This window comes from Pelodiscus sinensis, chromosome 32, assembly GCF_049634645.1.
Source record: "Pelodiscus sinensis isolate JC-2024 chromosome 32, ASM4963464v1, whole genome shotgun sequence".
NCBI classification, from domain to species: domain Eukaryota; kingdom Metazoa; phylum Chordata; order Testudines; family Trionychidae; genus Pelodiscus; species Pelodiscus sinensis.
Genome location: NC_134742.1, coordinates 9,753,330 through 9,779,073, shown reverse-complemented (window position 1 = coordinate 9,779,073; position 25,744 = coordinate 9,753,330). Strand labels below are relative to the sequence as shown.

Here is a 25,744-nt window from a genome sequence, read left to right as displayed (position 1 = left end):
CACACAGCTTAAAGCAATAGTTTCCAAACTGGGGGGGAGAGGGAGGGGGCACATGAAGAAATTCCAAGTGGGATGTGAGGTGACCCAGCCCCCCCCCATCATTCTCCCCCACCCCAAAAAAGAGCCTGCACTGGCGCTACCTCCTGCAAAAATGGAGGTAGCACCAGCTTCTTGTGGCATGGGGGGCAAGTCCCACAACTGCACGCCAGGGCCGGCATCTCAGTAAGCACGTGTGCTGCTTCCCTTCCCCCAAACAGCTGACACGCTTCCTGAAATGCCAGGTCTGTCATGCCGCCGGGGACTTCTTTCCCCTACTTCCTGCCTGCACGGGGAAAAGGAGTAGGGGGGAGGGAGTACCGGGACCATGCCAGCTCCAACTGCTGAGGCAGCATGCAGCTGCCATGGGGAGCGGAGGAGCAGGGCGCATGCTGCCTGAGAAATTGGAGCTGGCGCAGTCCTGGGACTCCTACTCCCCCCATCCTTCCCGCACAGGCAAGCAGCAGAGGGAAGAAAAACAGACCCAGCTTTTCAGAAAATGCGCTGGCTGTTTGGGGAGGGGGAAAGCAACACACGCACTTCCTGAGACCTGGACTTGGCGCACAGCTGTGGAACCCTCAGGTACCAGCCAAGCTGTTCCTGTCCCCTCCTGCCTGCCCAGACCCCAATGAGTAGCTTGCCCCCTGCCCAGATCCTTGCGAGTAGCCTGCCCTCCACCACCCAGACCCCCACAAGTACTCTGGCCAGGGACCCACCAGCACCCTACCCCCTAGCCAGACTCCCACCTGCCCCATCCTGGGGCCCCACCAGCATACTGGCCCCTGCTCAGGGCCCCACCTGCACCCAGCTCCTGCCCCCTGGTCAGACCCCATCCAGCACCCTGCCCAGACACCACCTGCCCCTCCCTCCTGGCCAGTCACCTACCCCCAACTTGTTCCTGTACCCTATTTTCCACCCAGATTCTGCATCCCAGTCCTATCCCACTCACTGCAATACTGGATCCCCTGTCCCGCACACTGAATCCCTCATTTTTGGCCCCACCTCAGAGTGTAGAGGGGCCCACAAATTCCACTAACCCTGGAACTCAAGAAGAGTTAATCTGGCCTGAGGCATTGAACCTCAGTCCTACCTACCTTCCCCCCATGAGGCTGGGATGTCAGGGGAGGGAGATGTGTCAGTTGGGGCCACATCCGTTTTTGTGTTTATTTTTTATTTTAAATTATGAATTTAATTTTTTGTTAAAAGGGGGGTTTGATGATGGTAAAGAAGAGGTGGAGAGGCATGAGGGTTTCTCAAAAATAAAAAAGGGGACATGATGCCGAAAGGTTTGGGAACCACTGGTTTAAAGGGAACTCAGGTTACACGGTTTTTCCACTGTGTGGATTCTCCTATGTTTAATAAGGTCTGTCTTCTGCCTGTAGCTTTTCTCACAGTCAGAGCAGCTGAAGGGTTTCTCACCTGTGTGGGTTCTCTTATGTCTAACAAGATGTGCACTCTGACTGAAGCTTTTCCCACAGTCAGTGCAGCTGAAGGGTTTCTCCCCTGTGTGAATTCTCCGATGGGAAACAAGGTCTGAGCTCTGACTGAAGCTTTTCCCACAGTCAAAGCAATGAAAGGGTTTCTCCCCTGTGTGGCATCTCCAATGCGTAATAAGGTGTGAGCTGCAACTGAAGCTTTTACCACAGTCAGAGCAGTGGAAGGGTTTCTCTCCTGTGTGGATTCTCCTATGTCTAATAAGGCCTGAGCTCCCACAAAAGCTTTTCCCACACACAGAGCAGCTGTAAGGTTTCTCTCCTGTGTGGATTCTCTTATGTCTAACAAGGTCTGACTTCTGACTGAAGCTTTTCCCACAATCAAAGCAGCTGAAGGGTTTTTCTCCTGTGTGGGTTCTTTGATGCTCAATAAGAGTTGCACAGTCACTGCAAGTGGAGGGTGCTTGCTGATGGGCCATTTTCTGTTGAACGTTTTGTGTGTTTCTTTCCATACTTCTGCTCCAATGACTGGATTTACCCTGTCCTTCCTCTGGATGGTTTCCCTGCTCCCTTTCTAGGTTATGCTGACTCTCCCAGGTCTCTCCGTGCTCAGGACTCTGAGAAATATGCCCTTCAGATCTTCCCAGTAACATCCCATGTGGAGCCACTCGCTCTGGTCCTTCCTGCTGAAAACACTCCCCATTGTTCTCACTCAGTGTCCCATCACCTGCTGGAAAGAGAATCCAGGAATCATTCTCTGTGCTGAGCTGAAAGGAAAACTCTGAAAGGGGAACATATCCAAATAATAGCTGGAAAGGATGAATAATCATGAGCTGAGTTCATCCTTCTTCCTCACAACCCTTTTCTAAGGAGAGAACCCAGCCTTCACGCCCCACGCCCTCCCAAATGACATTGAAGACAGGCCGAATGGTCAGTTTGACATGATGAAAATGCACAAGAGACATTTGCTATGAGGACACAGAAATTGGTTTCTGAGTCAGTTTAGCTGATTGCTCACCTGTGTGGGTATTGCTGATGATCTCCCCTTCCTCATAGCCCTGGAAAGCTGGGATCCACAGCTCCTCCCTTTGCTCCACCCAGGAGATCGCATGAGCTTTAGAAACTAGAAATCCTGCATGAAGAGCAATTAACAAAGTGCAGATCTTGTTCATTAAGGTCTGTGCCATTACTACTTCCAGAGCAAGAATATGAGTCACCCACCCAGAGTAGCTCCTTGCCCACCTTGCAGAGACGAGGCTCTGGATGATATCAGATCCCATGACACACTCACCTGCAGTAAAGGTACATCCCCCCTGCTTCGGGAATGGCCCAGTTTATTCCTTGGGGGGAGCTGAGCACCCTGCTGCATGCTCTTGAGCAGTGTTTCTCCACCTTTTTTTTTTTTAATAAAATACCCATTTTTCAAAACAAACATTTTTTACCCCCAGTACCTACAGTTTTCAGACACATAAATTTTTTTTCTACCATTGCAACAAATTCATTTAAACAACTTAATCGTAACCGGGCGGGTGATGACATTTTTGGGTGTAAAAAGTACAAAAATTATAAAACACTGTAAAACTTAAATCTAAAATTCAGTTTTCTCCACATTTCAGTTGTGTTGACGTACCCCCCAGACTTCTCTGGAATACCCCTCAGGGTACTCGTACCACTGGTTCTCAACCTTTTTTTACTCATCGCCCCCTTCTGAGCCTCATTTACCTCTGTGGTCCCCCCCCGATAGCCGCTGTTAGTTGGAAAAAAAGGTATATAATTTACCTAATGTTCTGTTTTTTCCATGTGACCCCCTAGAGGTAGGGTGTGGCCCCTGGGGAGCCATATGACCCATGGATGAGAACCACTGCTCTAGTGTACAACTCAGTCTGTAGAGTCTAGACTGTAGAGTTTTTCCGGGATACCAGAAGTATACTGGAAAAACTCTGCCGTGTCCAGCGAATGTGTCCACTTTTTTGGAACAGTTTCCTAAAAAGTGGGAGTATTCTTTCAACATCCCTGTATTCCTCTTGCTGAGAAAATAAGGGATATTCCAAAAGAGGAGGTTTTTCCAAAATTTAGTCCCATGTAGATGGGCAAAATTTTGGACAAGCCTCTTCTGAAAAAAGAGGGAAAAGATACGCAATTTGCGGTTTGCAATTTGCATATTTTTTTCAAAAAAGCCCCACAGTCTAGATGTAGCCTCAGTCTCTCTCATGACCTGTTCCACCCACCTACCAATCCCCCGTGCCATCCTAGGGCAGGACAGAAACACATTGCTCAGAAGGGGAGCTCCAGTGGGGGCTTGCAGGTCTGACACGGAAGCCCACAGGCAGGGCTGAGATTGCAGTAGCCATATGGCAGGTCACTAGGACTTAGAAAGAAAGGACCCAGCAGAACTCTAGCTCCTCAAGGGCTCTGCCCAGAAAGCTCCTGGATGGGGAACTTGGCTTGCCCTGCTCTTTGGCTCCGATGCTCTATTTGACCCAGAAGGCAGTAGAGGAAGTTGTCTGAGCAGTGAGGTAAATCCTTGACTTGCTGCTTCAGACAATCCCTAAGCTCCACACTCCTGACCCCAACTGCCTGTGCCGGGGTGGGCCCTGCCAGCTGTGCAGAACAGCTGCTGCTCCCACAGCTGGCCATGGTGACATTTGGCTGTGCTGCTTCTCTGGGGTGTGTGGTTGTTGCTGCAGCTGAGCTTCCCATTGGCTGCCTCAGTTCTATGCTGCCAGCAGCAACAGCATCTTTGTGTGGTTCCCCAACTTTCCTCTGGTGGCCAGCCCAGCCTGCCGTTTGCTCCCTCCCTTCGGCTGCACATAATCTGCCATTCACATTTTTGCATCTTTGCATTCCTCATGTTTTTAGCCAGACCCCTTCTCCGACTGCCACTTAGTGCTGGGAAGATCCCTCTGTGATGTTATAGGATTAAAATATGACCATGTAGGTTATTGTGCTACCACTGTTACACAGTTGCAACAAATCTTGTGCAACACTTGTCGAGTATGGAGTCAATGGAAACATTCTGATGTGGTGACTATGATTATCCTATTTGTAAATGTGCATCATTTTTGTACTTCAAGTTATGAATATGGACCATACACCTATATTTCAAATATGGTTGCCGCTGTGTCTGAACGGTGACAGCCTGCCTTTCTTACACAAGCAGTGCTAGGGTTTTAAGATGATATCCCCAGCAGCCAGCTCACACACTCTCTCTCTCTTTCTCTCTCACACACACACACCACTCTGTGACACGCACAGACACATAGTGACACACACCCCCCAATGTCACACACACACTCCCCCTCCCTTGCTCATGTACCCCATCTGCACAGAGCAGGGAAGGGGGAGACTACAGGCCTCAGGGACAGAGCAGGACAGCTTGCAGTGTCTTAAAGAGATAGGCTATGTCTACATTACAAGGTTTTTGCACAAAAACTGGGGGAATGTCTATACCTTAAGCACGTTTTTGCTCAAAAAACAAAACAAAAAACCCCCAGTAAATTGACAGGACAGAGGGCTTTTGCTGGTATATTTATTCCTCTCTCCACGAGGAATAACTCCTTTTTGCGCTACAGCTCTTGCGCAAAAAGGCAGGTGTGGACACTCCGCAGGAGTTTCTTGCAAAAAAAGCACAGGTGCTCTGATGGCCATTCACAGAATGGCCATCAGAACTTTCTTGCACAAGAACATCCATGCGGTGTGGACGCTCTCTTGCGCAAAAGCACATTGCTTTTGAGATGTGCTTTTGAGGTATGGACACGCTTTTGTTCAAGAAGTTTTTGCGGAAGATCTCCTCCGCAAAAAGCTTCTTGCACAAAAACCCTGCAGTGTAGACAAAGCCACAGAGTGTGGGGTTCCCAGTAACTTTCTCAGCAGCAGCCAGCACGCACACAGTCTCTTTCCCTCTCTCACACACACAGCCTGAGTCACCTATGAACATACCCTGAGTCTCTCTCTCTCTCTCTCTCTCACACACACACACACACACACACACACACACACACACACACACACACACACACAGAGTCTGTTTCACACACACAAAGGTGACTTTTCAAAATATGTATTAAATCTAGTTTTTTTATTCTACTGATGGTGCACAAGAGCACGTCAGTGCACAACACATATTCCCACGCATGGATGGAAAAAAATAGAGGGAACCCTGCTGTCCACATGCCAGAAAGCTATAAAAGGCTGGTGAAACAACTCCATTTGACCTCTCCTCTGCTCTGATCTCCGGACTATGGACATACGCTAATGGGAGCATTCTAACCACAGGACAGAAAACTGTCCAATCTTCTGAAAACAACCAGAAACTTAACAAACCAGCGGTTTAGTCCATCACTGGTTTAAAACTGATGCAAGAACATTCCAATGTGTGTCTGTATTTGATTGCTTATCTCAATTGTAATTCTCACCTCTTTCTCTTCACTTACAAATAAACTTTTAGCCAGCAAATAGAATTGGCAAACGTGTGATTTTGAGGTAAGATCTGAGTTATTTTATTGACTTGGGTACGTGGCTGGTCCTTTGGAATGAGCAGAATCCTTTGGTTCATGAAACTGGTTTTAACTCACCACTCCTCATTAAGTCTTGTGTCTGGGTGTTGAAACAAGAACTGGAATATTAAGGAGGCTGCATTTCTGACTTCTCTGGGTGATGAGATAGACATGTACTTTTGTTGTTAATGGAGTATATCACATGGGAGAACCACCACCAGTATTGGGGTATGCCTAATCTATTTCTTGGCAATCTGTCCTGAATTTGGTATTCCCGGTTGTGACCCACAGTGACATCCCTCCTAGCTGAGCAGCATCCTTCCTGTAATACAACCCTGCAGGAGGATGTTGGGTTTGTGGAGTCCTTCTGGGAGGTGGGCTGGCCTAGCGAGGATAGAGACACATCTTTCCCTCGGCTCAGAGATGTGGAGGAGTAGAGAAGGCATGTGTCACGCTGGCTACGTCTACACTGGCCCCTTTTCCGGAAGGGGCATGTAAATTTCAGCAGTCGTCGTAGGGAAATCCGTGGGGGATTTAAATATCCCCCGCGGCATTTAAATAAAAATGTCCGCCGCTTTTTTCCGGCTTTTAAAAAAGCCGGAAAAGAGCGTCTAGACTGGCCCCGATCCTCCGGAAAAAGTGCCTTTTTCCGGAGGCTCTTATTCTTACTTCAAACACTCAATTTGCCTTCTCATTTGTATTGACTCTCTGCCCACATATGGTCCCACAAGTCTTCAGGCCTCCTTGTCGGCATCCGTCTCACTCTGGTAAAGACAGTCCTATCACTGCAGGACAAGAGCATGGCAGGGGTGTGTTCTGTGACTTGGGTCAGTACAATTGCATCTTGAGGCCCATGTTATTCCAAACCATCCTGTTCAGTGTCCAGTCATCAACACTCAATTTGACAAAGCAACACTGGATAATTGAAAACAACTTGATGGGGGGGAGGGGGAGAAACTGTCCAAGGCTTGTATGAGACAATGTGAAGACAACGGGACACATGGGGCATGAATGTCTGGAGAGATTAAGCAAAATGGCCAGGATGCAGTGTTTAGCCCTGTGCATATTTTCAGTTCATGCTTTTCTGGGATGACGAGTAAACACCGCCCGAAAAATCACAAAGAGTGGAAGGGAGGCCTTGCTGGAGCCCTCAGAATCACAGTATTAACCAATGCCTGGGAACCACAACAAGACGGGCCTTGGCAGTAGGGTAGATCACTAGGTACCAGCTAACCAAGTCAGCACATTCGACTGGGAAAGAGGATACAAAACACACTGATCTCTGCAATACCTGCAAACGCACTCCTAAGAGATGGCAGAGGAACACACTGATCCTTGTGCAAAGCAGGAGATGAGGGGATAATGGATACAGATGTTTTATTTCAATGGGAAGGTACAGGATAAGGATAAGGGATAACAACACACGAAGCGCAATGTTCAAGTGTGATGGATAGGAGTAATGCTGGCCAGGACTCAGGGCAGGACTACTTAACACACGGCCCGTATTGTAGCCCATGGCCTGTTTGTTTGCAGCCCGCAGTGCAGTTTGGCTACGTCTACACTGGCCCCTTTTCCGGAAGGGGCATGTAAATTTCACCAGTCGTCGTAGGGAAATCCGCGGGGGATTTAAATATCCCCCGCGGCATTTAAATAAAAATGTCCGCCGCTTTTTTCCGGCTTTTAAAAAAGCCGGAAAAGAGCGTCTACACTGGCCCCGATCCTCCGGAAAAGTAGGAATAAGAGCCTTCGAAGTAGGAATAAGAGCCTCCGGAAAAGGGCGCTTTTTCCGGAGGATCGGGGCCAGTGTAGACGCTCTTTTCCGGCTTTTTTAAAAGCCGGAAAAAAGCGGCGGACATTTTTATTTAAATGCCGCGGGGGATATTTAAATCCCCCGCGGATTTCCCTACGACGACTGGTGAAATTTACATGCCCCTTCCGGAAAAGGGGCCAGTGTAGACGTAGCCTTTGGGTTTATGTGGCTCTCACGGGTGGGGGCCAAAACAAAAAGGGAGTTCATATAATGGTCTTCTGTTGATATGAGTTTTAGTAGTTAAATTCCTGGACTGTCATTGCTCATTAAAAGAGCTGTCTATGGGTGGAAATCAGGTAAATATTGCATTTTATTAATTTCAGCAGAACTGACTTAAATGGGGTCTGCGTGTTGTGCAGTCTTGCCTTAAGCTTTGTATTCATGCCTGTCAGTATGAAAAAAGCTATTTGCATATATATTTGCAATGCACATTTAAGTTGCAGCTCTCAGCATGTGCCGTGAGTATCATTATGGCCCCTGGGGCTTCCAAAGTTGAGTAGCCCTGACTTAGGTTGTATCTACACTGCAGAGTCTTTTTGGAAAAACAGCTGTTTTTCAAAAAAAAACAAAAAAAACAACCCTTCACTTACATCCACACTGATATTGCATTCTTTCAACATAAAGCTGAAAGAACAGAGGGGTTTTTCCAACATTGGCGAACTTCTTTCTACAAGGAAGAAGCCTTTTTCTGAAAGAGCTCTTTCGGAAAAATATATGTATGGACAGAGAAGAGGGTTTGTTTGTTTGTTTAAAGAAGTCTCCAGGAAAAAGCACAGGTGCCCTAGGGGCCAGTCCATCCACAGTAATCCCTACTTAAATGCGAGATAGCATCCAATCAATGTGAACGCTATCTTTCGAAAAAGCAGGTCATTTTTTCGATACGCTTTTGCAGTGCAGACACTCTCTTTTGAAAGAAGTTGTTTCAGAAGATCTCTTCCAAAAAAACTTCTTTCGAAAGAAGCTTGCAGTCTAGACGTAGCCTCAGTGCCTAAAGAGTTAAACTCAAGCAGCTAAGGGTGTTGGCAAGGGGCCAAAAGAACCAATGGGATACAGTGCTGAAATTTAAATCCCATCTGCCCTTTCTCTTTGTGTGATTTTTGAACCAGAAGCTGAGGGGATATGATTTTTCAAATCCAGGTGGGACTACCATGCCTCCAAGGAATTTGGGGCATGGAAATGGACATGTGAAGAGATAGTGAGTAACTAAGGGTGTGTCTAGACTACCTAGTTTTGTCGACAAAAGTGGACTTTTGTCGACAAAACAATACCAGCGTCTACACTACCGCGGAGTTCTGTCGACATAACGTCGAAAGAACTCCGCGGTTTTGTCGACGCTGGTATACCTCATTTTACGAGGCATAACACTTTCTGTCGACAGAACTCTGTCGACAGAAGGTGTTATTGCCTGTAACACTGCGTCCAGACTACGGAGTTCTGTCGACAAAGCGGCTTGCTTTGTCGACAAAACGCGGTAGTCTAGACGTACCCTAAGGAAAAAAATGTATATTTAGTTGCAATCCAGGTATTTTTCTTTGTTTTGTGTTTGGTTAAAACTCTGTGTGAAATCCACATCTTTCCTCTCCCCACCCCATCACCATACTTAAGCTAAAGCCCACACACCTAGCAACCACATATGCTTTATCAAGTATATCTTTTGTTTTGTTAATAAAAATCACCCTTTTTAAGGAGATGATTTGATTCTTGTGTCCTGGAAAGAAACAGAAGGCCTGTGTGGGTACCTGCCTAGACTGACAGGCCAGCTATCTGAATTGGCGTTTGTTTCCTGTGTTTTCTTTTTTCAAGCTCTCTTTTGGAAAAAGAACTTGGGGTACCCGTTGGGAAGAAATTCAACTGTTTCTTCCTGGTTTTCAAGGATAAAATCACTTGATGGTGGCAGTCTCTCTTCCAGAGCCAGTGCATCAGTGACTTTGAGGAGTTTTTGTAAGCAGAGCCTATAGAGGCAAGATATTTAAGGTCTTTTGCAGACCCCCACCTTCTGCACTTAGAGTGTCAGAGTGGGGAACAGCCCTGACAGGAAGTCACAGGAGGGGCATGTTCACGCTGGCTGAGGGGCAGCACTCTGGTTTCTGGCTGAGCCAGTACCATTGTTGGGCTGGGATATGTCTCACTGTACATGTGCCCAGAGAGCTGGAACACTAGTACCGGGGTTCTTCGCCAATAGACCTGGATGAGCGCCTTAGCCCACAAATGGAGCCTGTGTCTTTCTTTAGCAATGACCTTGAGCTGTGCTGCATGAGCAAGCTGCACACTCTGCCAGTGCAGCAGGCGTCAGGGCTCCAGAAACAGCCGCCCTGAGCAGCTGTAACGATGTTCTGTGGCACTAGCCGCCATTCAAATGGCACAGCAGCCACTATGGGGAGCAAAGATTATCAGCCACAGCAACACCTGGGATCTCTGGTATCAATCAGGACCCCACTGCGCTATCAAGGTGCTTATGTGGAGTAGAGCATCTCCCCTATTCAATGTATTTAACCTCCCGCCAGCCTGTGAACCAGGGACATACTATAACAGCTATTGAAAAGACAAGAAACCAGGGCACAGGCAGTCTAAGTGACTTGACCAAGATTTCACAAAAAGTCTGTGTGAGGGCTGGAATTGAACACAAGTCTACCGACACTAAGTGCAGTGCCTGAAACCCAAGAAGAGCTCTCCTCACATTTATCTACCACAAAGCTACCCCAACAGAACGCTCGCAGAGCACGAACTGCCTCATCCACCATCCCTCAGCACCCAGCCCCTCTCACTGGCAGGAACCAGGATGGCACAGAGATCAGCCACAGGCAGGAAAGGACTCTGGAAACCGCACCCTCCTTCCAGGGGCCCAGCACACTGGCACAAGGGTACCCTGCAGGCACCAATAGCAGCCAGACCCAGACCCACAACTCTGATACCTGCCGTTCCTGCCTGGTGCCTTCCACTGACACTTCCGGCCAAAGTCAACATGGGCAAGATGATAGGGGAGCACATTGAAACCCTAACTGTGAGAAGAGAAGTCTAAGGGGGTATTAAATAGCAGCCTTCAAGTTCCAGAAAGGAAGTTCCAAAAGAGGCTGTCCTTAGTAGTGACGGATGGCAGAACAAGGAGCAATGGTCTCAAGTTGCAGTGGAGGAGGTCTAGGTTGGATATTAAGAAAAACTATTTCACTAGGAGGGTGGGGGAGCACTGGAATCACCATCCCTAGAGGTTTTTAAGTCCTGGCTTGACAAAGCCCTGGCTGGGATGATTTAGTTGGGGTTGGTCCTGCCTTGGGCAGGGGACTGGACTTGATGACCTTCTAAGGTCTCTTCCAGCCGTAGGATTCTAAGAGCAGCACCATTGTTATGTCCCTCAACCTGCTTCCCCGGGGGAGGGGGGAGGTCTCTCACATAGGAGCCAGGATTATGCCTTGTCCTGACATTGTGGGACAAGGGACAAGGAGGGACTCTGAACCAAACCCAACCCAGCTGCTCCAGAGCCCAACCAACTTCTGATACCCGAGGGGACAGGAATCCTTACCCAGCCAGCTCACAGCCTCATAATTCTCTTGCATCACATCCCAGTAGAGGGCGCTCTGGCCCGGCTCCACCAGAACCCATTCCTCCTCTGAGAAATACACAGCCACTTCCTCAAAACTCACCACCTCCGCCAAAGCCATTTCCTTACCCTGCCTTTGCAGGCCATAGGTTGAACTGAGCAAGACATGGATGCTCTGCAGCCTGTCAGCAGGGGTAGAAGGACGATTTGAAACATGTCAGAAGGGGCTTTAATCTTTTCCATACCCCCATTCTCCCCAGACTCTGTTCCTCTTGACACGCATATTAGAACAGGGGTCGACAACTTTTTCTAACCAGAGTCAAACTACATCAAAATGCAGAACAAGTGGTCAACAAAGAGCCATATAAGCATGCTCATTTGCATCACTCAAAATATACAACAATATTATTGATCATTGACATGATGATTAAGAATAGCATAAATGAAACATTGTTCTCACAGACTCTAGTTAATGGGACTTCTGCTGCGCCATGTTTTTGCACATTTCTTTGAAGTTTACATGCAGGCATTCAGGCTGACTTCTTTCAGTCGTATGGTAGGGGGCTGGGGATGTGGGGGCGTAGAAGTCATGGTTGGAGTGTATGAGGGGCTCAGGTCTGGGGGTTCAGGTGTATGATGAGCTTGAGGCACAGGGTGGGGAGTGTGTGGGGGTACAGGAGGCAAGGCAGGACTCTGGGGGTTAGAAATAGATTATGTGGGGGGGGCTCTGGGGCCACATTATCTTACCTGGCTGGGCTGCTGCACCCAGGCAGCAATGGCTGGACAAGGGCCCAGGCCAGAATCGCCACAGCTGGATCATGGTCTCCCTTCCTACCTGTGCCGCAGCAGGAGGGGGGAGGTTGCTAGAAGCCATTTCTGTGGCTAGATGGGAACCCCCAATTGGGACTTGTTGACCAGGCTGTCACAAGAGCAGCTGCATCACAGCTGCAGCCCCAGCCCCAGCACACGGAGCAAGCTACCTGCCACACGGCCCTCCCCGGAGCAGCTGGGCAGCCACCATGCTGGAATGTGAACTGGGATAACAATGCAGGTGTCCCAGTAGAGCTGTCTGCACTGCAGCCCAACTCAAGCTCTGGCCCACCGGGCAAACAAAAATGACCAAGAGAGCCATATTTGGCTCGCGAGCCAGAGCTTGCTGATCCTGTACCAGACTCTGCCATTTTGGGAAAATCCTTGAGTCTAGATACTCCATAAACAGGGCACACAAGTTAGATCCCAAATCCACATTCATGTCTCTCAATACCGGGCTTGAGTTTCAACATTCTCGCACCTGCAACAATGGGATTCAGTTCTGAGCACCCAGTGCTTCTGATAAACCAGCCATTTATACTGCTGTCCAAATATGGATGTAGGTGTCTAAATTTCAGCTGCTTTATTTAACACTCCTAGTCTTTATGCATTTATTCTTTATAATCCCTCTCCACAACAGAGATTTAGTGAAGCCAAGGGGAACATTCAGATTATTGAACATGTCTGGTGAGTGTTTGCAGGATGAGAGCCTAAAATTCATAGACTCACAGTGTGCAAAGGAAACATTCGTCATGTAGTCTGACCTCTTCTATGGCACAAGCAATTACACTTAGGCCAGTTACCCAGGCACAAAGCTCTATTTCCCCAAAGCATGTTTTCTAGAAAGTCGCTCAGTGTTGATTTGAAGACATCAAGAGATGGAGAATCCACCACCTCCTTTGGCCATTTGTTCCAGTGGCTAATCCTCTTCCCCATCAAACATTTGTGCCTTCGTTCTAGCCTTCGTTCTAGACATGTGTACATCCTGCACATGTAGGCTCCTCAGCTCCAGTGCTACTTCCTCCCACAGCCGCTGGGCAAGGCACAGCCTATCCTGCTGCCAGGGAAGGGGGAGGGCACCAGCCACTCACAAAACCACAAGAGCCCAACCCAGCCAGCCAGACCCTGAGCAACCCAACCTGCTGCCTGCCCTGTGGGAGTAACTGAGGGAAGTGCCACTGTTACCAGGAGTTCAGAGGGACCCAGGTGAGGCAGAAACCCAGTGATGGAAGGGGGAGGGAGGAACGGCACTTGTCCACCTGTAGCTTTGCAGCCCATGAAGGGGAGGAGGGGGTATGGGTTTGCTTTCTGCATTCCTGACCAGTGACCTACAACTCAGAAGCTGGAGCTGGCGCTGCAGCCTTGCAGCTACGCACCAACTGCGAGGCTCAAGCAGCAGCAGAGGAGGTGGGGGGCTGAGCTCAAGCTGTGGCAGGAAACACTCTCAAGTTAAAGAATGAGATTCTGGACATGCACATGTAAATACAGTTCACTCAGTTTGCTTAGGCCTGCTAGATATTCAACTGTTACAGTGGTGTTTTGCCTATGTTAACCAGTTTGGCTGTTGTGGGGTCACAAACTGTGTTAACATTAAATGCAGGAACTGTGAGATATGATCAGCAATCCTTGCAGTTATTGTGAGGATGCAGAATAGTCAGACCGTGTTTAATTCAATTCTAAGGACAGAGACTGGCAGTGTAAAGAACCTCCATGACCCAGGGTTCCCCTGCCAAAACTCTGTGAACTGGGAGAGGGCAGGACTCAATCAGCAGGCTACATGCCCTCCAGGTGTGAACTGTAAGACTGGTTCAACCTGTTTCTCCTCCCTGTTCTAATGATAAAACTAGAACAAACTCCATAAGAAGTCTCTTTATTTTTAAAAATTTACTCAGGTGGATGCTGGAATTTCTTGTGGCTGGGCCAAGAGCTGAGATCGCTAAGTTTAGCCTAGAGCCAAATCCACCACAAGCCAGCAGATGTACCAGGTGGCCAGCAAAGCGGCAGCATGATGAGCATGCAGCAGGGGGGCGAGGGAGAGGCACACTGAGCGGCTGTCAGGGTAGTGATGGGGACACTGCTGGTGAACTGTGGGTTGGGGGTTGCTTCTGGCCACACAGTTTGGAATGGGGATGTGGTGTTTCCCTAAATCAGTGCTCAGTTCCTTTCCCTTTTAATCAAAGTTTTCTTTTGTTCCCCATTCAGAAGCACTGAGTCTGAGTGTAAATATTGCGTCTTAGGGCAGAGCAGGGCTACTCAACTTTGGAAGCCCCAGGGGCCATAATGATACTCACAGCACATGCTGAGGGCTGCAACTTAAGTGTGGTTGCATGTATATGCAAATATACGCAAATATATGCAAATAGCTTCTTTCACACTGATGGGCATGAATACGAAGATTAAGACAAGACTACACAACACACAGGCCCCATTTAGTCGGTCCTGCTGATATTAATAAAATGCAATATTTACCTGATTGCCACCCATATGACAGCACTTTTCATGAGCAATGACAGTCCAGGAATGTAACTACTAAAAGCTCATATCAACTGAAGACCATTATATTGACTACTTTTTTGTTTTGGCTCCCATCCGTGAGTCGTGCAGCTTAGAGGGAGGAGGAAGTTACTCACCTTGGCTGAGGGTATTAGACTACCAAAGGAGACTGAAAGCTGGGGCAGAGGATTGGGATGCTGGAGGGGGTGAGGGCTCTGGGGTAGCCCTGGAGATGAGGGGTTGGGATGCAAGAGGGGGCTCCAGTTTTGGCAAAGTGCCCTACGATGGGGGGATGGGCTCTGGACTGGGGCTCTAGGCTTTGGGCTGGGGCCCAGATTGAGAAGTTTGGGGTGCAGGAGGTGGCCCCTGGGCTGGAGGAGGCTCGGGGTGGGGGGAGTTTGTGGATCTCACTTACATGGCTGGCTTCTGGTCAGCAGTGCTAAGGCCAGCTGTCTGGTGCCTCCCTGAACTGGGGCAATGCGCTGCACCTCGAAGTGGCCAGCAAGCCTGGCTCAGCGGGGCGGGGCGGAATAATATGAGGCTCTGAGGCAACTCACCTGGTTTGTACGCTCCTCGAGGTTCCCCTCTTTGGACCTCCAGTGCAGATGGCAGTGTGTCTGGAGGGGGGAGGAGAGGAGAGGGGAGATTTCAGGTTTGCATTGTGATCACACAGAGCTGGGATTTAATTGTAACAGAGACCAGACAGAGCCACACTCAGGTGTTTAATATGAAAAGGTCTGAAACCTTCTGTTTCCCTCCCACTCAGGCACCAGAAATGGAACCAACATCCCTGCAGCCTCACACTCACCCCAGCACAGACAAGCAGACAGTGAGAATTAATTTTTCCCTCCTCATCCCCTCCCACCCTTCAGACGCCAGTGGGTTTGTCTCGTTCACTTACTGCCTTTGTCGTGACCTAGATCCAGGCCTGCACAGACTTTGGCACCAAAGTAACTCAGCGTCACTACAGGGAGCAGCAGGAATAAGGATAAAAATCATTTTATCCAGAGGAAATTGAGGCAGGGGCAGGTTGGCTACATGGTCCAGATTCACCCTGTGCCGGTCCAACCAGGGCAAGGAGGCCATTTGTGACCCCGCAGGTCAGTGGCTGCGAGGGCCAGGGCAGAGCTTGGCACAGGTTCAAGCAGTTCTAACGCCAGCTGGAGTCACATCCCGGTTACAGTGACCTAGTGTGCCTAGGCCAGGGAGCCAAGAGCCAGAGGCCTAGCTTTATTCAGCCCATGTCCCTCTGTCCCTCCTTCTCCTGCCTCATCCCTTGCCCTTCCTAGCCCCAGCTCTCTCAGGGACACGCCTCTGTCCCTCCTCCAGAACGAACCAGTGCATAATTTGGCTGCGCATAATGTGTCAGACTCGGTAAAAGGTAGTCAAAGCATCATAGGAGAAATGCATCTTGACCCACCTATGCCCCAGGAGCAGGTGGTGTTTCTTTCTGTGTGTCTGTCATTCCTTACTAACAGGCACTGTAATTACAAAGCCTGCTTTTGGAACCAATATGGGTTCCATTAATCAACCCAAGTGTCTTAGATCCCAAGGATGAGCCATTCTCACCTCACACTTAAATAGAAGCTTAATCTAACTGTGAACCAAATGACCAGCATCATTCTCTTTCCGTGGTCTCAGATGCTTCGCTCATTTTCCCCTCCTCCATCCCTTCTAGGTACCTTTGAACTCTCTCAGCGTCTCCGACAGCGCAAGACTTTTCTGGCAGAAACCACTGATTTGCTCGTCCAGGTCAGGAAAAATCTCCTCTGGTGGCTGGAACTGCCCCGTCTCACACCTGGAGAGAAACAATGTCACAGGCTGATGCTGCATCAAGTGACACAGTTCATAAGTTCTGGCTAGTGAGTCGCTGCTCTAATGGGCCTAGAGTTCAAATTTTTCTGCTTCTCCCAGCCCGAGAGCATGTGCAGAACAGCCCATGGGCATGCAACCTTTCCCTGAAAGGACCCATTAATATTCCTGAAATCCAGCCTGGAGAGACTAGCTCTAGGGACAGAGGTGGAATTGAGTGTCCATGGCCAATTCACTCTTTGGTCTCCAGGCTCTGAGGGACAGCAGGTTCCCAGGTGAAGTGCTGTGGGAATCTGCCCACCTGGAACAAGACTGAGACACCAGCTCCCCCGTCCCCAGCTCATGCCACACAGGTCTCCATAGACCTCATGAGTGGGAAAGACTCTTGACCCCTGCTGTCCTAGGCTGAATGGTGCCCAGTGCCCAGCAGGGACAGGCCCATGTTCCACGCCCACAGTCCAGAGGCAGCTAGTCCCTAGGGAAGTGACAGCTCTAGGAAATATTTGAGATCAGACTATGCCCCTCAATGGAAAATTCCAGAGTCTTCTATGCAAGGATGAGACCCTCAGGTTGAAGTTGGTCAGAGAGATTTGTGCCCAGCCTGTGACCGTCCCCTCACATCTGCCTGTAAAGCCCTGGGGAGATGTGGTGCTAACGTCAACTCCAAGCTCTTTCCCAACATAGCGCAGTGTGAGGGGAGTGAGGGAGCCACGCACCTGCTCAAGTAGCTTCTGACATCCTAGAGGAGGGAGAGAGAAAAGAACCTCAGCACCATCAGACACACACATGGGATCCCAGAGAAGGAATTTTGCAACCATGGGGAAGAGAGGCCCTCAGTTAATGGGGCTTTGCCCATCTCTACTATCTCTGTGTCTGTAACTCTGCAAAGCACAACAGTCCTCACATGTCAGCAATGCACACACCAAAGTTACACGGAGATCTGACAGCTATACTCCAGCGCTTATAGTGCAGGAGCCTCCTTTCCCTGTGCGGGGAACCCACAAGGGAAGAGGTAATTCTTGATTTAGTCGTAAGTGGAGCACAGGATCTGGTCCAAGAGGTAAATATAACTGAAGCACTTGGAAATAGTGATCATAATATAATAAAATTTAACATCCCTGAGGTGGGAAAAACACCTCAGCAGCCCAACACTGTGGCACTGAATTTCAGAAAGGGAAACTACACTACAAGGTCAGTCGAGCAGCCACACTACAAGTGCATTAAAAAAAAAATTAATGGAGATCACCTATCTCCTAGAATGGACCTTGAAAGGTCATCAAGTCCCATCCCCTGCCTTCATAGCAGGACCAAGTACCACCCCTGACAAATTTTTGCCCCAAATGGCCTCTGCAAGGATTAAACTCACAACCTTGGGTTTAGCAGGCCAAGGGTCAAACCACTGAGCTATCCCTCCCCCCAGTCTTGTGCAAGAAAAAGTACAGTTAATCGTAAGAACACAGAGCTTTTTGCGCAAGAGTTATTCCTCTTTCTATGAGGAATAAGCCTTTTTGCGCAAGAGCTCTTGTGCAAAAAGGCACGTGTGGACAGGCAACAGGGGTTTCTTGTGCAAGAGAGCATCCATACTGCCATGGACACTCTTGCTCAAAAGCACATCTCTTCCGCAAAAGCACATAGCAGTGCGTCGCCCTCTTGCGCAAGAACTTTTTCCACAAGAGTCCTTGTGCAAAAGTTCTTGAGCAAGAAGCCTGCAGTGTAGATGTAGCCCAAGAGTATGTTCTGGGACCAATTCTATTCAACTTATTTATAAATGATCTAGAGAAAAGGGTAAACAGTCAGGTGGCAAAATTTGTAGATGATACCAAACTGCTCAAGACAGTTAAGACCAAAGCAGAGTGTGAAGGGCTTCAAAAAGATCTCACCAAACTAAGTGATTGGGCAACAAAATGGCAAATGAAATGTAATGTTGATAAATGTAATGATCCCAACTATACATGCAATATGATGGAGACTTATTTGGCTACAACTACTGAAGAAAAAAATCCTGGAGTCATTGTGGATAGTTCTCTGAAAACATCCACTCTGTGCAGAAGCAGTCAAAAAAGCAAATAAAATGATAGGAATCGTTAAAAAAGGGATAGAGAATAACACAGAGAATATCTTATTGCCTCTGTATAAAACCATGTCACGCCTACATCTTGAATACTGCATACAGATGTGGTCGCCTCATCTCAAAAATGATATATTGGCATTGGAAAAGGTTCAGAAAAGGGCAACAAAAATGATTAGTGTTTTGGAATGGACTTTTCATCTTAGAAATGAGGAGAGAAAGAGGGGACATGACAGAGGTCTATAAAATCATGACTGGTGTGGAAAAAATGAATAAGGAAAAGTTATTTACTTATTCCCACAATATAAGAACTAGGGGTCACCAAATGAAATGAATAGGCAGTAGGTTTAAAACAAACAAAAGGAAATTTTTCTTTACTCAGCGCAGTCAACCTGTGGAACTCCTTGCTAGAGAATGTTGTAAAGATTAGGACTTTAACAGGGTTCAAAAAAGAGCTAGATAGATTCATGGAGGTTAGGTCCATCAATGGCTATTAGCCAGGATGGGTAGGAATGGTGTCCCTAGCCTCTGTCTGGAAATGGGTGACAGGAGAGGGATCATGTGAGGATTACCTGTCGTGAACCCTCCCTCTGGAGCATCTGGTATTGGCCACTGTCGGCAGACTGGTTACTGGGCTAGATGGATCTTTGGTCTGACACAGTATGGCCATTCTTATGTTCTTATGAGCTGGGATGTTTCTCCCTCAGTCTCACCTGCAGGAATTCACTTGCTGGCTTCTGACACTTCCCCTCCAGCTCACTGATCAGCTCACAGAGATAGGAAATCTGTGCAGAGAGTTTGCTGACAGTGTCAGTCTGACGCCTCCCAACCTCCTCGTCCAGCTTCTCCAGTTGGGCCAGCAGCAGTCGCTCTTGAACCTCCAGGAACTGCCGCAGCTGCTGAAACTCAGCCATAATCCTCTGCCTCTTGGCTTGTGTCTGTTTCTGTATGAAAACAGGGAAAGGGCTGGTAGGGGCATGGATGTAGCCCGGGGCCCTTTCATGGAGAGCTAAGTAAGCAACAGGGAGAACTTGGAAACCCTCAGATTTCTGACCTGTGGGTACAAGGCAAAGGAGTCTCTCCCAGTTTCCCCTTTGGCCCCGTGTCCCTCTGAAAGGGATGGTCCCCCGCCTGTCATGGGCAGCGTGTTCTGTTATTCATGGGTGCTGGGAATTCATACCCAGAGCAGCAGGAGGGAGGACTCCCACTGCCAGTCCCTGCCAGTTCATACCCACAGGCACCTACCAGATACTCTTGGCTTCTCCTCTCTCCAGCCGCTTTCCATCCTAGCAGCTTTTCTCTTTCTTCTCTCACAATGACCAAATGAGCCTCAATTTTTTTCTGAAGAAACAGACATGAGTCGGGAAGTTTCACTGTGAGTATGAGGGGAGTGGAAAAACATCCAGTTCTACAAAAACCCATGATACTGTTCCTCCCAATCACTTTGTGACATCAGGGTCCCCAAGAAGATGAAATCTTATTAATGGTCACTGGGAGTGTGCCATAGACTGACTTGTTACCCATTCAGGTTCAGTTATTTTAGTAACTGCAAACAGATCTCCATTATCACCAAGCTTTATTGGTATTTATGGATTGTTTATTGGTACAGTGTGCAACAGGGCACTGGAGTCCCATGGAGTAACCAATATACCCATATTTGAGAGAGTTTAAATTGCAGTGGTTGGACAGAGCTCGTCTAGGCACCAAGGAAATCCACATGAAATGCAGGGAGGCAATGTGTGTGGTTTTAAGCAGCAGAGTCCCAATTTGCGGAGTTCTGTCCCCTTTCAGTAAGGACTCAGCACTGGACATGGCTTTATCTGGCGAAAAAGAGACAGGAGGAGACTGAAGATGCAGAAGGACACCTGTGAGGGTGGGGAAGTGGAGGTGGCTATTCACTGCAGATTGATGTTGGTGGGGGTGCAATGACAAAGGCCAACCAATAAGGATGCTGGTGGGCCCAGGCAGGCAGACGTGGGGCTGTCTTGTATTCTGGGAATGCCTCAGTAACAAACCCTCCCCTCGCAATTAAACAAGCTGATTTCTGTTAAGTATGGTTGGGTCTTGCCAAGTGCTGTTCTAAACACTTACACTGGCAATGCCTTCTGGGCAGGTATCCATTGTCCCAGTCCCTGGTACGGCTGATGCTGGGAAATTCCCAAAGGCTGCCTGGTGGGACCAACAGAACCACATTGGCTCGTCCTTGCCCACATACTCACTAGCACCACAGGCCGCAGCATCTGAGTTTAACCCCGCATGCAACAGCCCAGGAGATCAACATCCCAATGGGAAACCTCCTCTCCCTGCTGGGCCTGAGGGCTTTATCAACACTTCTTTCCCTCCTAATGGCCATGATTCATCACTGTTTGGCTGATGCTGAGGTAGCACCATGGCCTATTGCAGTGATCACCAACCAGTAGATCAAGATCTACTAGTAAATCTTGGAGCCTCTGACAGGTGATCATGACTGGTTGGCCAAGAGGCTATCAAGCACACTTCAGCTGCCCCTTTCCCCACTGCTGCGCATCTCCTGCCCTTTGCCTTAGAGCTGTCCTCTCCCCCGCTCCCCAGGAGCCTCCTGCATGCTGTGCAGAGCAGAGAAGGGAGAAGAGGGAGCGCTGATGTCAGGGTGCCCCCTCTCACCCTGTATTCTATCTTCACAGAACTGATGGGGGGCACAGGGCTTGGGATGGAAGGAGTGTGCTGGCTGCTTTTGAGAGTGGTGCAAGGCCAGGACAGGGGTGAGCCTGTCTTATCCCCACTGCACCACCACCCAGAAGCCACCTGAGGTAAGCTGTATCCAGCTGGAGCCAGAATCCCGAGCCCCTGTCCCAGTCATGAACCTCCTCCAACACCCCAAGACCCTGTCCTAGCCCTGAGCCCTTTGGTCCCAAACTCCCTTAGAGAGCTTGTACCCTTAGCCCCCTCCTACACTTCAACTGCCTGCCCTAGACTCAGCTCAGAGCCCCTCTCACACTCAAAATCCCTTAGCCCAAGACCAGACCCTGTGTCCCAACCCTCTGCCCCTGCCAGGTGAAAGGGAGGGAGAATGGGGGAGGGAGGGAGGAAGGAAGGATGGAGTGAGCAGAGGTAGGGCCTCCCAGAAGGGGCACAAAGGAGGTGGGGCAAGGATATTTAGGTCTGAGGTTGATCCTGGATTGCTCTTAAATTAAAAAAGTGATCTTTTTCTTAAAAAGGTTGGCAATCGCTGGTCTATTGGTTAGGGACCTGGACTGGGTTCAGGAAGACCTCAGCTCTAATGTGATCCTAGGCAACTTCCTTCACTGCTTTATGCCTTCGTTTCCCTTCACACCTTTAGTCTAGCTCAGGGCAGGAATTATCCCTCACTGGACACTGTAGAGTCCAGATCGCATTTGGGGCCTGGAAGGGCTACTGTGATGGAAATAAAAATGATGAATTCTGTTAAACATTATTCTATTAAAAACTAGAGATTTTAACTTATCCATCTTCAGTCACAGAGATTGTCCGGAAATCCTTGGCTACGTCTAGACTGGCATGATTTTCCAGAAATGCTTTTAACGGAAAAGTTTTCCGTTAAAAGCATTTGTGGAAAAGAGTGTCTAGATTGGCATGGACGTTTTTCTGCAAAAGCACTTTTTGCGGAAAAGCGTCCGTGCCAATCTAGATGCGCTTTTGTGCAAAAAAGCCATGATCCATTTTTGCCATCGGGGCTTTTTTGCGCAAAACAAATCTGAGCTGTCTACACTGGCCCTTTTGCGCAAAAGTTTTGCGCAAAAGGGACTTTTGCCTGAACAGATGCAGCATAGTATTTCCGCAAGAAGCGCTGATTTCTTACATGAGATCGTCAGTGTTCTTGCAGAAATTCAAGCGGCCAGTGTAGACAGCCCTTGTGATTTACACCTCACTGATGGTTAGCACCTTCCCTTGTATAAAAAGCTCCCTCCTTTCACCAGTGGGAGCTGGGTTTGAAAAGGGTTCAGCATCTCAGTTTCCTGCATCTGGTACCTTTAAAGATTTGATATTTTACCTCTGTTGCCACCTGACCAGAGCATTTCTTTTGTTACAGCATCTCCCCTACCAGGAGGGCTTCACAGAGGTGACTGATGAGTCACATTGGGCCAGGGAACAGTGACATTAGCCTTTAACTAAAATCCAAAATTAGCCCAATTCGATTGGACAGCACTTCCCTACCTTGTACTCCCAGGCAGCCTCTTCTATGGGGAGCACCATGTGAGCGCGGTGAGCCCGGGCCTCTCTGCAGATCAGACAGATGGGGGCTTGATCCTCCTCGCAGAACAGCTTCAGCGACTCCTGGTGCTCCTCACACATCCCAGCCCCTACTGCACCCTGCGCTGCCTGCAGGCTCAGCTGCTGGGCTATTGCCACCACATTGGCCAGCGGCCTGTTGGGCCGTAGGAGTCCCTGCTGCACAGAGTCTCCGCACTGCGGGCAGAAAGCGGCCAGGCTGGCTCCATCCCAGTACCGTCTGATGCAGGCCCGGCAGAAATTATGCCCACAGTCTGTGATCACTGGGTCCTTAAAATACTCCAGGCACAGGGTACATGTCGCTTCCTCCCTGAGACTTTCCACGGGGCTCCCTGTAGCCATGGCTCCCTTTGGACTGGGGAACTCACATGGTCAGTTTCAATTTCCTGCCCTGCGCCCAGCAACAACTGTCTGTTTCCTTTCCTGGGGCTGACTCAGGCTGTTTGCAAGGCTGCAGCCCTGGAGGCTTTAGTGAGAAATATCCCACGAGGGCACTGTCCCTGCCATCAGCCCCTGTACTGGTGGGGAGTGTCCCTGCAGCCCCCACCCCCTCACATGAGCCTGCAGGGGCTGGGTAAGCAGTGACATTCAGGCTGGCAGAATGCTGTTTTTTATAAATACATAATATTTCCAGGTAATTATTTTAAGCAATTTTTATACTTATTCTTCATTTAAATGTTCACAGTTGCACAAAAAAATGAGTTTTTAGCATTTAATACACATTTCATCCGTTTGCATTTTCTAATTGGTGAGAAATCATGGGGGGGGGGGGAATCAGACAGGCTATGTCTACACTGCAGGTTTCTTGCACAAGAACAACCATTCTTCCGCAAAAACTTGCAGAGCCTCTACACTGCACGTGCATTCTTGCACAAGTAAATTTACAGTACAGCATCGGAACAGAGGGCTTCTTGTGCAAGAGTTATTCTTCTCCCCACAAGGAATAAGCCCTCTTGAGCATGAGCTCTTGTGCAAGAAGGCAGTGTGATGGGCAACAGGGGTTTCTTGCGCAAGAAACTCCTATGACTTCAATGGCCATCAGAGCTTTCTTGCGCAAGAGAGGGTCCACACTGCCATTGACGCTCTTGCGCAAAAGCACGTGGCAGTGCGGACGCACTCTTGCACAAGACCTTTTGCACAAGAACTCTTGTGCAAGAAGCCTACAGTGTAGACGTAGCCACACTGTTTTGATCAGACAATAATTATTGAAGGAGAGTAAGGTCAGATTCAAAAAGTCAAAGCTTTATAATCCTTCACCTACAGATTGTCCACAGCAAGGGTATGTCTAGACTGCATCCTTCTGTCGGCAGAGAGATGCAGATTAGGCAGGTCAACATTGCAAATGAGGCAGGGATTTAAATATCCTGTGCCTAATTTGCATTAAAATGACCACTGCGTTTTGCTGACTCAGCACTTTGTTGACAAAAAGTGGCAATCTAGCAGGGGATCTGTCAAGAAAGAAAGCCTTTTTCAACAGATCCTGGAAACCTCCTTGTATGTCTAGACATACCCCAAATGTCAAGATAAGCAAAGTGAATATTTGTAAATCAAAGTGTAGTAAATTCTCATGTAGCATTGTTCTTACTGTGCCCCTTGGTACATTTTAATTACTATCAATGGGAGTATTTTTTCATGGTTGATGTGTGGAGAGTGACATTGACATTTAGTGGCATTTGCAGATAAAGTCTAATCCTTCCAAACCTAAGGATGTGAAATTCACAGGCCAAAGCCTTGGTTAAGCTGGTGTCAATATTTCAAAGGCTGGATTGTCACAGACACTAAGGCTGTGTAGGACTACTCAAGGTGTGGCCTGTTTGTTTGCAGCCCACGGTGCAGTTTGGGTTTACACAGTGCTCAACACGCAGCCTGCAGGTAGGATCCTTTGAACGTGGCCTCCACTGGGAACACACTCCACAGTGGGGAAGTGTCTCCCAGGCGGTGTGAGCATGGAAAGAGGCAAGCAGGAGGGCAGGCTGGCTGGAACAGATGGGTGTTGGTGTTTCCTGCCCCCAAGGAGGAGATGCCAGGAGCGCCGGGGCACTGTGGGAAGTGCTTTGTGTGCATGCCTGTCAGTGTGAAAGAAACTATTTGCATATATATTTGCATGTCTATGCAACCATGCAAGTTGCGGCCCTTGGCATGTAGTGAGCATCATTGTGCAACCCCCCCCAAGGCTGAGTAGCCCTGGTGTAATGAGTCTTAACAATAATTGGCAGGTTTGTTAAAGCCTCAGCCCCTAGAAACCTGGGATGAGGGGAGACTATTAGGCTATGTCTACACTCGTGGCTTCTTGCGCCAGAAATATGCAAATAAGGCCAAGCATGGAATATCGCCACGCCTCATTTGCATACCTAATGAGCCATCATTTTTGCAGAAGAGGCTCTTGCGCCAGAAGGAGCTGTCTACACTGCCCCTTCTTGCGCCATGCCGCTACGCCGATTACTTTTCGGGAAGACCGGCATTGCACAAGAGGGTTGTTCTTGCGCCAGAAGGGGCAGCGTAGACGGCCCAAGAGCCTCTTCGGCAAAAATGACAGCTCATTAGGTATGCAAATGAGGCTCGGGAATATTCCACTTCGCCTCATTTGCATATTTCTGGTGCAAGAAGCCCTGGGTTCTGTGCTCTGTCTGTGCAGCCCAAAGGGCTGAGCAGGTGGAGGGTGAATATCTGCCCCGCCCCACGTGGGGGACAAGGAGCTGCCCCCCCCCACCCCACGCAGCCAGTGATTTGGGTTCCAGGGCAAAACCTCCAACCCCCCCCCCCCCCGCAGTGAAATATCTGCTCCAGCCTCCACCCCTCTTCCCGCCCCCCCACCTGAAACGTCATCTACCCCCCCCTCTGCAACGAGTCGCCCCCCCCCCTCGCATCCGCCTCACCTCCTCTGATTCCTCCTACCCCTCCCCCCACTCCACGGAAGCAGCCGCACGACGAGAAACGGCCACAACGGCTCCCTCGGAACGCGCGCCCCAGGACACGTGGCGCATGCGCAGGGACCGCGGCACG

At 49.0% G+C, this 25,744-nt stretch overlaps 3 protein-coding genes across 8 annotated transcripts in view; 2 read left to right on the top strand and 1 right to left on the bottom strand.

The window, feature by feature from the left end:
• Positions 1 to 25,744, top strand: part of LOC102452245 (uncharacterized) — a 505,721-nt gene that overhangs the window by 268,367 nt on the left and 211,610 nt on the right.
• Positions 1 to 25,744, top strand: part of LOC102443700 (uncharacterized) — a 92,552-nt gene that overhangs the window by 46,757 nt on the left and 20,051 nt on the right. The window lies entirely within an intron of this gene.
• LOC102444088 (tripartite motif-containing protein 10-like) lies at positions 943 to 25,508 on the bottom strand. 2 transcript variants are annotated; one of them, XM_075913963.1, is made up of 8 exons: positions 22,667 to 25,508; positions 19,739 to 19,834; positions 19,207 to 19,437; positions 17,142 to 17,164; positions 16,296 to 16,411; positions 15,171 to 15,230; positions 2,488 to 2,601; positions 943 to 2,196 (listed from the first exon to the last, which is right to left on the bottom strand). In XM_075913963.1, the coding sequence occupies exons 1-8, from the start codon at positions 23,081 to 23,083 to the stop codon at positions 1,340 to 1,342; spliced, it is 1,914 nt and encodes a 637-aa protein (XP_075770078.1). In that variant the 5' UTR covers positions 23,084 to 25,508; the 3' UTR covers positions 943 to 1,339. The 2 variants fall into 2 exon arrangements, with proteins under 2 accessions (XP_075770078.1, XP_075770079.1); XM_075913964.1 differs by having other exon boundaries at positions 1,242 to 2,199; positions 22,667 to 23,096.